Source organism: Chroicocephalus ridibundus, chromosome 1, assembly GCF_963924245.1.
Source record: "Chroicocephalus ridibundus chromosome 1, bChrRid1.1, whole genome shotgun sequence".
Taxonomy (NCBI): Eukaryota; Metazoa; Chordata; class Aves; order Charadriiformes; family Laridae; genus Chroicocephalus; species Chroicocephalus ridibundus.
Genome location: NC_086284.1, coordinates 11,070,272 through 11,080,592, shown reverse-complemented (window position 1 = coordinate 11,080,592; position 10,321 = coordinate 11,070,272). Strand labels below are relative to the sequence as shown.

General features: G+C 51.7%; 1 protein-coding gene across 1 annotated transcript; it reads right to left on the bottom strand.

Moving 5' to 3' along the window:
- Positions 1 to 1,104: 1,104 nt before the first annotated feature.
- Positions 1,105 to 2,729, bottom strand: LOC134515300 (uncharacterized). Its single transcript, XM_063334161.1, has 3 exons — positions 2,647 to 2,729; positions 2,289 to 2,343; positions 1,105 to 2,130 (listed from the first exon to the last, which is right to left on the bottom strand). Exon 3 carries the CDS (start codon positions 2,070 to 2,072, stop codon positions 1,431 to 1,433), a length of 642 nt encoding a protein of 213 aa, XP_063190231.1. The 5' UTR covers positions 2,073 to 2,130; positions 2,289 to 2,343; positions 2,647 to 2,729; the 3' UTR covers positions 1,105 to 1,430.
- Between the last annotated feature and the right edge of the window lie 7,592 nt (positions 2,730 to 10,321).

Below are 10,321 nucleotides of genomic sequence, written 5' to 3'. Positions count from 1 at the left end.
AATGGGATGATACCAGGAAACAGATAAGCTGCCAATTAGCTGCCCGCTCCATACTCCGAGCCAACATTTTGCCAAATTTTCATGAAACGCTGTCCTTTGTGCGAACTTTGCTCGTTAGAATGTCATTATAATACCAAAACACACCTCCACCCCGAAGGCTACCCGCCTCCAAGGTGCGACCGCTCGTTCTTGAGCCTGCGCCCTGAGCTTCTCGTAAACTAGACCTTTAATTGTGAAGCGAGAAAAGTTTACACCACTCATGGTAAAAGTATGTACGACTAAAGTCACTCAAACTCCACCTCGAAGATAATAAATACAAAAACAGCCCGAGAGAGGGGGGATACCCAGGGAAGACACCATCGCAAAGAATTCCATCACTGGCTTCTGGGAGCAGGCGACGGGCTGAGCCTCTCTTCCCCCCCATAGGGACACCTTTGGGTAAGACTTAGATTATACCGAGGGCTCCCTCGGGAAACTCAGAAATTTCTCTAGAGACTCTCTTTTCTACATGTATAGCCAGGCTGTATCGTTAGAACGTTGTCCCGCGTTTTGTAGATGTAACAATACTTTCATTTGCACGTGCTTTGCAGACAGTGTATTTATCACCGGCTGCCCTAAGAACCTATCTATCTGTTGCTTAAATAAACTGCACTTTTTGAAGTAGCTCGTCCTTTTGGTTTCTCACCGAACGCAACCAAAGACTCGAGAGTGGCCGTGCTAGTTCATGAGCACGACTAGACGGAAGGTGCAGTCCACTAGTAGTGTATCCAAATTGTAACACTTTAATACCTATTAAACGCCATTGGGCTGATAGTGCTGAATTGGGCATCCCTCAGGATTTACACCCAGCCGCACCTGGCCTCCCACCTCGGTGAGGAGTGTTAGAACACAAGGGGGTTCCTTTTCTGCCAAAACCGCTTTGCCCCTTTTCACGCGACACCCCCGACCCGCCCCCTGGGCCCCAGCCTGGCGGCCTCTGCAAGGGTCCCGAGGGCTGGGCTGCCTTTGCGGGGTTGCGCTGGTCTGGGGGGGCTGGGCAGGGTTGAGCTGGACGCCAGCGGTCCCAGCTCATTTTGGGGAGGGCTGTGCTGCTTTGGTGGGGGTTGGAGAGAGCTGAGCCGGTTTCCAGTGATCCCAGCTCATCTGGGGGAGGACTGGCTCATGTTAAGCTGGCCGGCCACCAGCACCCCCGGGTCCTTTTCTGCGGGGCAGCTTTCCAGCCACTCTGCCCCAAGCCCCTGGCGTTGCTTGGGGTTGTTGTGACCAAAATGCAGGACCCGGCCCTTGGCCTTATTAAACCTCATCCCATTGGCCTTGGCCCATCCCTCCAGCCTGTCCAGGGCCCTCTGTAGAGCCTTCCTTCCCTCAAGCAGATCAACACTCCCTCCTAGCTTGGTGTCATCTGCAAACTCACTGAGGGTGCATTATTGTTACACATAATAACAGATGATCTGATAAAGATAGTAAACACAATAATAGACGTTGTCTCTCTCTTCGGGTGGGGTGTAATGCACAAGGGGCAAGGGCCCCCCCATCTCCACAGGAGAGTCGGCATTACTGTAGCACATACTGCTGTCATTACACAAAACTGATTCTCTGCTCCTGTCAAGGGACAAAACTGATCTGCTGACAGTCACAGGGATAGAGAAAATATTGACTTTTTTATTGGATGAGAAGTGGGGCACCCCAGGGGGTTCCCGGCCCCACACCTCCCAGCCATTAGGGGAAATTTCTGAAGCAGATGCAGCGCGGCCGGCAGCCGGCTCTCGCCATGGGCTGTCTGGCCATGGCAGTCTGGCCATGGGCTCGCCGCGCTGCTGCCTCTCCCCCCACGCCTTGAAAATGTGCAAGAGGTCAAGTAGACCTCTTGCGTGGTCCTTGTTGGCAGTTCCTGTGGGGGCTCCTCGCAGAGGGCTGGCCCTGGCTCCTGCACCCTCCCCTTGACAGCCCTGGGGGGATGGCGGGGTCCTGAGCAGTTGAGTGCTGCCAGCTCCGCCATCCCACCAGGACAGGCCTCCGGGAAGGGTAAAGGAAGCTGAGGAAGAGTAGCCTCTGTCTGTCATGGAGTCCATGGTGGCCAGCGGGGCCCGTGGGGAGAGGGGCTTCCGGCTCAAGGCCTCCGCACTCGCCCTGCAGAGGAGGAGAAAGAGACCCCGCTGCACCCCAGACCCCAGCGGGACCCGCAGGCAGCACCCCCCTTGGCTGGCCGTCAGGGCTGCCCAGCGCAGGCAGGGGCAGGGCACGGGGTGAGGGTCTGGGGCAGCATCTGGGGTCTCCCCCACACTCACCGCTTCTCCTGCTTGGGCCAGGATTTCTCCACTCCTCCAGCCACTGTCTGAGAAGCTGCAGAGGGAGGAGACAGAGTGAGCGGCCAGCAGCTGCCGGCACAGCCCCGGCTCAGGGCTGCCATGGGGTGTCGGCCGTTTGTAGGGTGGTCGGTGCTGGGGCCACTCACCGCTCTGCTTCTCCAGCTGGGCTCTTGTCTTCCTTGTCTGACGCTTCTTCTTCTCCTTCACTTATGGAAGGTCCCCAGGAGCTGGGTGAGACGGGAGCCCCACCCAGTCCCACACCACAGCCACCCACACCACCCCACGCCATCCCTCGCCACCCCATGCCACAGCACAGTGTGCTGCAACAGTCACCTACCTGAAGCAGCTTCCTCCACAGCACAGATGAGAATACGCTGAGCCCCATCACAATCAGGAGGAGAGGGCCCAGGGGAGACAAGGCATCAGAGCGCCCATGGCACGGACTCCAGTGTGGCTGCAGTGCTCCAAGTCACCATCACAGAACCGCGATGTAGCTCCCCAGTGTCCTCCTGGGTCCTTGTTTTTCCCCCAGTTCCCCTTCCCGGTTGGGGAGGGGTCATCGGGTGAGAGAGTAGTTCTCTAAAGGACAAGAAATTGTGGTGGGTTTCTCAAACCATAAGGAGGGGGAGAAAAGGCGGGGGAGAAAAGGCGGGGGAGAAGGGCCCCACCCCTTCAGGGAATGGTTTGGGTAGGAACGGACCTTAAAGGCAACCCAGTGCCACCCCCTGCCCTGGGCAGGGACACCTCCCACCAGCCCAGCTTGCTCCAAGCCCCGGCCAACCTGGCCTTGAACCCCTCCAGGGATGGGGCAGCCACAGCTTCTCTGGGCAACCTGGGCCAGGGGCTCACCGCCCTCACAGCCAGGAATTTCTGCCCGAGATCTCAGCTCAATCTCCCCTCTTGCAGTGGAAACCCCTTCCCCCTCGTCCCATGGCTCCCCTCCCTCATCCAGAGTCCCTCCACAGCTTTCCTGGAGCCCCCTGAGGGACTGGAAGGGGCTCCAAGGTCTCCGCGGAGCCTTCTCTTCTCTTCTCCAGGCTGAACGTTTCATCGAATCACAGAATTTCAGAGTTGGAAGGGACCTCTAGAGATCATCTATCCAACTCCCCTGCTAAAGCAGCATTGCCCACAGCACATTACTCAAGACTGCAGCCAGGCACGTCTTGAAAGTCTCCAGAGAAGGAGACTCCACAACCTCCCTGGGCAGCCTCTTCCAGTGCGCTCTCACCCTCACCGTGAAGAAGTTTTTCCTCAGGTTTGATCGGAACTTCCTATGTTCCACCTTGTGCCCGTTACCCCTCGTCCTCTTACTGGCAGCCACTGAAAAGAGTCTGGCTCCATCCTCCTTCAGCCCACCCTTCAGATACTTGTAAACATTAAGAAGGTCTCCCCGCAGCCTTCTCTTCTCCAGGCTGAACAACCCCAACTCTCTGCTGCTCTGCCCTCTCCCTGACGCTCCGCAGCCTTTCTGCTCCCTCTCTGACCTCTGCCGCCAGGCCGAGCGCATCAGCCGCCTGCTCGCACCTCACGCACCCGCCATCCCTTCTACCCTCCGCTACCCGGGAGAGGTGAAGGCGCTCCCTGCAGACACAGCCCGGGGGGGCTGCAGGCGTCCAGGGGGGCTCTGTCTGCGTGGCCGCGTCTCCTCTGGAAAGTGCGCAACACGCGGGAGGCTGCGCCTTTCGGGCACAGGCCATGGCTGAGCTCCCCCGCCTCGCCCTGCCTCGGCGTCCCGCGCGAGCTCAACTCCCGCGCGAAATCCCGCGCGAGCTCAACTCTCGCGTGACCTCCCGCGCCCTGGCTGCTCGCCCCGCTCCCGCTCCCGCTCGCCGCCCTCCCCGGGGCCGCCTTTGACGGGGGTGGGGTCTGGCCGCGGCGGCTGCAGGCCCCGCCCCCGCCTCGCCCCCCGCCCTCGCGCCAGCTGCGGCCGAGCTGCGGGTGCCCGCGGGCGAGCTGCGCTTCCCCGCCGCTGCCCGGGCTTGTGCCGGCCTCAGCACAAGCCGCCTGGGTGATGCTGCCTCTGAGGGAGCCGGGAGAGACCTGGGAGCCGCCCCCCCCCGGCACTGCCTGGTGGCCCCCGCAGCCCCCGCCCTCTCTCCCCAGCTGTGGCTGAGCCCGTCCCCGCCGGACCGGGGCTGAGATGGGGCTGGGGACCCCCCTGCCGCTGCCGGGACCTGGCTGTGCCTGGGGGCCCTGCTGGGACCCCCCTGTGAGAAATAAGTTCCGGTCCGAATGAAATAGGCTCAGGCAGAATCCTCTGGGAGGCACATTTTCATTCACGCTCTTGCAAGAGCGGGTGACCTAGCAAGTAGGCACACTTTCCGTTCTTGAAACACCACACCTTTTTATTTCCTAATCCCGGCCCAATTTTTCCCTCCCCTCTTTCCCGTTGGTTGGGTACTCCAGGGTTCACGGTCTGTGCGAGGCACCTAAAATTCTTCCCGCATGTCCTGCCGCTGTTTGCTTCTCTTTATGCTACACCTAAAGAGATTATCTGACTAGTTTATTTCCTTCCTTTTTGGTAACAAAAAAATTGCTCAATGTCATTAGCCCTGGTTAAATGTATGACTACCCTTCCAGACGCTAATGCAGTAGGAATCAGTTTGTCCTTTTGTCTGTGTGATAAGAGATGTTCTACAAGCCTTTGCTGGAGCCTCTTTGTCTCAGTCATTCCCTTATCGTGTCACCTCTGATGGAAACGGCTTTTCTCCTCTGCAAAAGCAACACCTGCCTTTCTTACAATTTCCCCCTTTCCTTTCTCATAATCTTATTGTCTTTTGCATTCCCAGGGCATGGTTCCATATGAGGCCTCTGGAGCCGACAGCGTGATGTTACGTTCTTCTTCTTCTCGACAGTTTTTATTGTCTTCTAGATGAAGCATTTTCCCAGGGTATGGGGGAGGGTCTACTTCCATTCGTTTTGTTAGGGCAGTTTCAATTAATCGTTGAACTAATCCTCGCACACAGGGAATGATACAGCGTCCGACAGCCGCTAACATTCCCGCTACCATTATAAGAGAAGTCAATATTGATACCACCATACCTTTCCGTTTCCCAAACCGGGAATCCAGCCAACTTGTCAGTGAGGTGTCTATTCCAGAGTTCTCAGCTAACTCATCAGCTAGACTGGTGAGCCCTCGAAGGGCTTTAGTTATAGCACCATCTGGAGCTGTATTGTTGGGGATGAAGGTGCAGCACCGGTTCCCTAACATTACACACACACCTCCCTTCTCTGCTAAGATCACGTCCGGGGCAATCCTATTTTCCCATGCCATCCGCTGGTTGCATCCAATCGTTCAGCTATTCCTTTCAATGCATCTCTGGTATAATTAATAAACCTCTGTTGGTTATAGTACATATAATTTATCCAATCTACATTTTTGCTTATAGTTATCCACCAGAAAAAGACAGACTCGAATCCTGCTCCTGTCTGATTCCTTGCTTTGTGTTCATCTGGGACTCCTCTAGGGACTCCAATGGGATCTATATATATCCGTTCATCAAAGGATACACCCACACTTCTTTTTACGCTACTGCCTGAGCTCAGGGTTCCTGTTCCTTTTTCAAATGCTAGGGTGAATGGTATTGCCAATTGTACCATTCCACATGTACCTTTCCAGTTAGCCGGCAACACAGATCACAAGGTCTTCCCTCCACAATACCACCAGAGATCCACCCAAGGCACTCGTATCGCTGAGTAGTTTCCTTTTACATCCTTGGTCCCATTCAGAGTTTCAGTGCACAGGGTAAATCCCCCCCCAGGTTTGGTAGCATTCACACCCTGCCGTGAGAGGCACGCTGGATGGTTACCAATTGCTGTGGAAAATGCTGGTGGCACTTTAACATCTCTAGATTCCAAGGCAGGAAACAGTAAGGAAAGTGAATGACAAGCCTCGTTTCCCCAGGCCGTCCTTTCTTGGTATAATGCTATCATACACCACATCCCTAGGGAATCTTTCGTCCACCCTAAGGGAAAAGGGACAATCTGTGCTGTGGGCCTTCCTGAGGCACAAGCAGAGCAATTGCTTTGGTTCAAACTATTAACAGTATATTTTACCCATTCTACTCAAGCATTCGTCTCACCGTACCCTGTCTCAATCTCAAATGTTTGTCTAAGATCTGTAATCTCAGCAACCGTTACCAAAGCTGGGTCATTCAGTGGTTCCCACTGTTGTATTACTGGGAGTTTTAGTAGTCATAGCTGTCCCTTCTGCTTAACTGCTATTTTCCAGTAGGTCTATTCTAAATCTTCCCCTTGGCTCTCTTCCAGACACATCTGCTCCTATTCCATACCTCAGGTTAGCTGTATCGTCCCTCTGGGTTATAGTTATCAACCGAGGAGTCCATTCAAAAAGGCCACACTCTGGGGAAGGTGATCCTTTGTAAAAATGTATTTTCTTTTTGAGAGGGTAATAATAAGAAGACTTGAACCACTTGTCATCAATGGCCCACCCTCCAATTTGGGTGGTCCACCACGCTTCACTCCATCGGTCACAAGGTGCAGCCTCCTGATATCCCTCTGCGACCCTCCAAATTTCTGGGAACAGGTACCTGTTTTCACCACTCAACCGTCTTTGGGCCTCTAGCTTCCCACACTTCAGTACTTGACAGGCATCAAAGCGTACAGTCTGTGGGGTATCTCCTTTAGTGATGTTTATGATAAGCCTAACCGGGTAATCTGGGTGTGCACTTCGTAGGTGATCTAGGTGTACACTCCAGCTTCCTAGTGGGAAGCTCAACACCGCCCCTATGACCAGTATCATCGCAAAACGCTTCTTAAAATTCATGGCATGCACAGATTTATGTCTCCCAACTGGATCATCCCGCCCCAACCCACGGCTTATTGTCTCTTTAGGGTTACTCGCAGTGGGCTGTCAGTAGAATGTACAGTCCACCGTTCTACCGGATCTGTTGGCGGGGGTTCAACTGCTCCTTTTTGCTGAGCGTAGTGAGCCCATCCTTTTTCTGCTGTCCTTACTGCGGTTTCAGTAGTGAGGAGGACTTGGAATGGTCCTTCCCACTCCGGTTGTAGCTTACTCTCCGTCCAGGATTTGACTAGTACCCAGTCCCCTGGTTTATACGGATGGACGACAAATTCCAACGGCGGAGTTTGAGCAAGAAATCCTTTATTTCTGAGGCGAGAGAAAGAAGACGACAACCCCAGTGTACGGTTCTTAAGAAGCATATCTTTAGTTTCAAAAGTGGGCAAGTCTTCTCTGTTACCCATATAAGGTAGTCCAAAAAGCGTCTCACAGGGCGAGAGACCTGTATCTTTTCTAGAAGTCTGGATCCTCAACAATGCTATGGGCAAACATTTAGTCCGTGGTAATTTTGACAATTGTCTCTTACTGAATTGTCTCTTAATGGTCTGGTTCATCCTCAACTTTTCCTGATGACGGGGGATGCTAGGGGATATGAAATTCCCACACCGTCCCTAAACTTTCCAGAATTCCTTGAAGGATTTTAGATAAAATGACTGCCCCGATCTGAGTTTCTATTCTCCACTAACCCGTATCTGGGAATAATCTGTTCGAGGATTATCTTAATTACCCCTGCTGCAGTAGCTGACACCAAGGGGTAGGCTTCCACCCATCCAGTCAGACGGTCCACTAGGACTAAAAGATCTTTTCGCCTGCCTGTTGGTGGTAGTTCACTGAAGTCTACCTGTATACTTTGGAATGGTCTCAAGCCGGGCTCTCCTCCTCCCGAAGATTGCTTTCTCAAGGCTTTCTTGTTTACTTTCTTACAAATAGCACATCCCTCACAAATTTGTTTGGCTATTGTGTATATGCCAAAGCACCTGTACTTCCACAAAACTATTCGCACGTTGCATGCGTTCCCCAATGGCTTCCCTGTTGTAACACTGTCACTGTTTCTCTCATTGTTTGTTGACCATTTCCCTTCCGTCAGGCAGAATCCATTTACCACCTTTCTCCACTGCCCCTGCTTCTGTCATTGCTTCTCCTGCCCCAAGGCTGCCTCTTTTGCCACCTTGTCCGCTAATCTGTTTCCCCTTGCGGTGATTGAATTGTCTCTCTGGTGACCTTTAACATGTAAAGCTGCTATTTCACTTGGTATTAATATATTAGCTAACACCTGCTGTGTAAGTTCTTTGTGTAAAAGTTCTTTCCCTTTGCTGTTTATTAGTCCTCATTCTTCCCAAATTTTACCAAAGGTATGCACTACCCCAAAGGCATAGCGAGAGTCTGTGTATATTGTTCCTTCTCCTTTCTCCAGTTAATTTAAGTGCCTGCTTTAAGGTATACATCTCACATATTTGAGCGGACCATGCACTAGGGAATTTTTCAGATGCTTTTACTTGTTGGTGTATTTGTCTGTCAGAGTCCCGGACTTTCACTGATTTACTATCAGAGTCCCACCACAGGACTTTCACTGAATCAGATTCACAAATAATCGAAATTAGTTGTTTTATTGAGAGCGACAGAACAGACTTGAGATTGCCGTTGATAAATTCTCTGACTACAATAGCGCTAATTACTTCAGGTTAACATTGCTAGCAAAAATAATGATAGTACAGCAACCCGGGGTAACATTCACCAGAGGGTGAAAGGCGCAGCGCTTACCCAGAAAGGCGTCCCTGCCTGGGGCGGAGGGAGAGAACACAGCCCGTCGACTGGTCCGTCACGTATCAAGTTTCTTCTCTCCCAATGTAACAGTCATTTTCTCCATCCTTTTATCCCCAGACTTACAAGGTTTATAGGATTTATTTTTTCGACTCCCTTCACTGACTACATGTCCCAAGTACTTCACTTCTGTTTCCACCTATTGCAATTTTTTTTTTATTTTTTTTTTGAGACCCTCAAACCTTACTGTCCCAAAAAGTTCAGTAACTCATTCGTGGCTTCTTTTACCCTGCCTTCTTCCTCCCCAGATACCAATAATCATCCACATACTGAAGCAGGGCTACTCCCGATGGAGGGCTGGATTGTTCAAGCACTTGTTCTAACACTCGCCAAGCGAATTAGGGGATTCTGTAAATCCCACAATGATAACACCCTACCGGTGAACCTCGAGCTGCTGGTAGGAGCGGTCGGGGCAGTCCTCGTCCCCTGTTATTCACCCCTCTCCCTCGCCCCCAAGTAACAGCCTAAGGGGTCCCACTTCGGGGATTCAATTTCTTTGTCGATTGAAACATCACCGACGGTCTTGTTATAGTTGAATTTAAAATAAATCGAGTCCAACTTAGATTCAATAAATATTTATTGAGGTAGGAAGGCAAAAGCAGCGCTGGGCGGCCGGGGAGTCGCAGCTCCACCAAAGGCTCGCAAATTCAAGCAAGCTGAGCAGCTCTTTTTATCTTCACGGAGGTCGGTTTCGACATCTTCGGTACGCCCCTCTGTAGCTTCTTGCTTGAGGTAGTTTAGATAAAATGTTGGTCACAGAATCAGCTTAAAACAATATATTCTGATAACATTGTGGTTAAGCTTTTTGTCAAACAGGAGTTCCCATGTTGATGTAGCAAGATAACGTGGACATGTCTCTTCTGGTTAAACAGGGAGTTCTCAAGACTGCCACAATGGGTTCGTTCCTCTTGCTTAACTTGTTCGATCAGCATATCACCTTTAGTTACTTATTACAATCCCCCCCTTCTTTTATTTATAAGTGATTTGCTGATCAAACCTAGACAATACCTCACAAGCTGCATCTAATTCAGGATTTTCGTTCGGTATAATTTTCATTTCCAGTTCTGATTGCTTCATCACCATTAGCTGCACTTTTTCTAACCTGCTTTCAACAAAGGTTACAAATTTATTAATGACACAGGGTCCAAAAGTCAGAGCCAATAGCAACATCATGAGGGGTCCCGCCAAAGTAGAAATTAAGGTAGTCAGCCATGGTGACTGATTAAACTAAGATTCATTTTCTAAAGTCATGGTAATCAATACCATTAATAGGATGCCAGCTTTCATTTCCCCACTGTTTAGTACCTCTCTGCCTTCCTCGTCTACTCCTTTGCAGAGAGCAACGGGATATCAAGATCTTCTCGGCAGC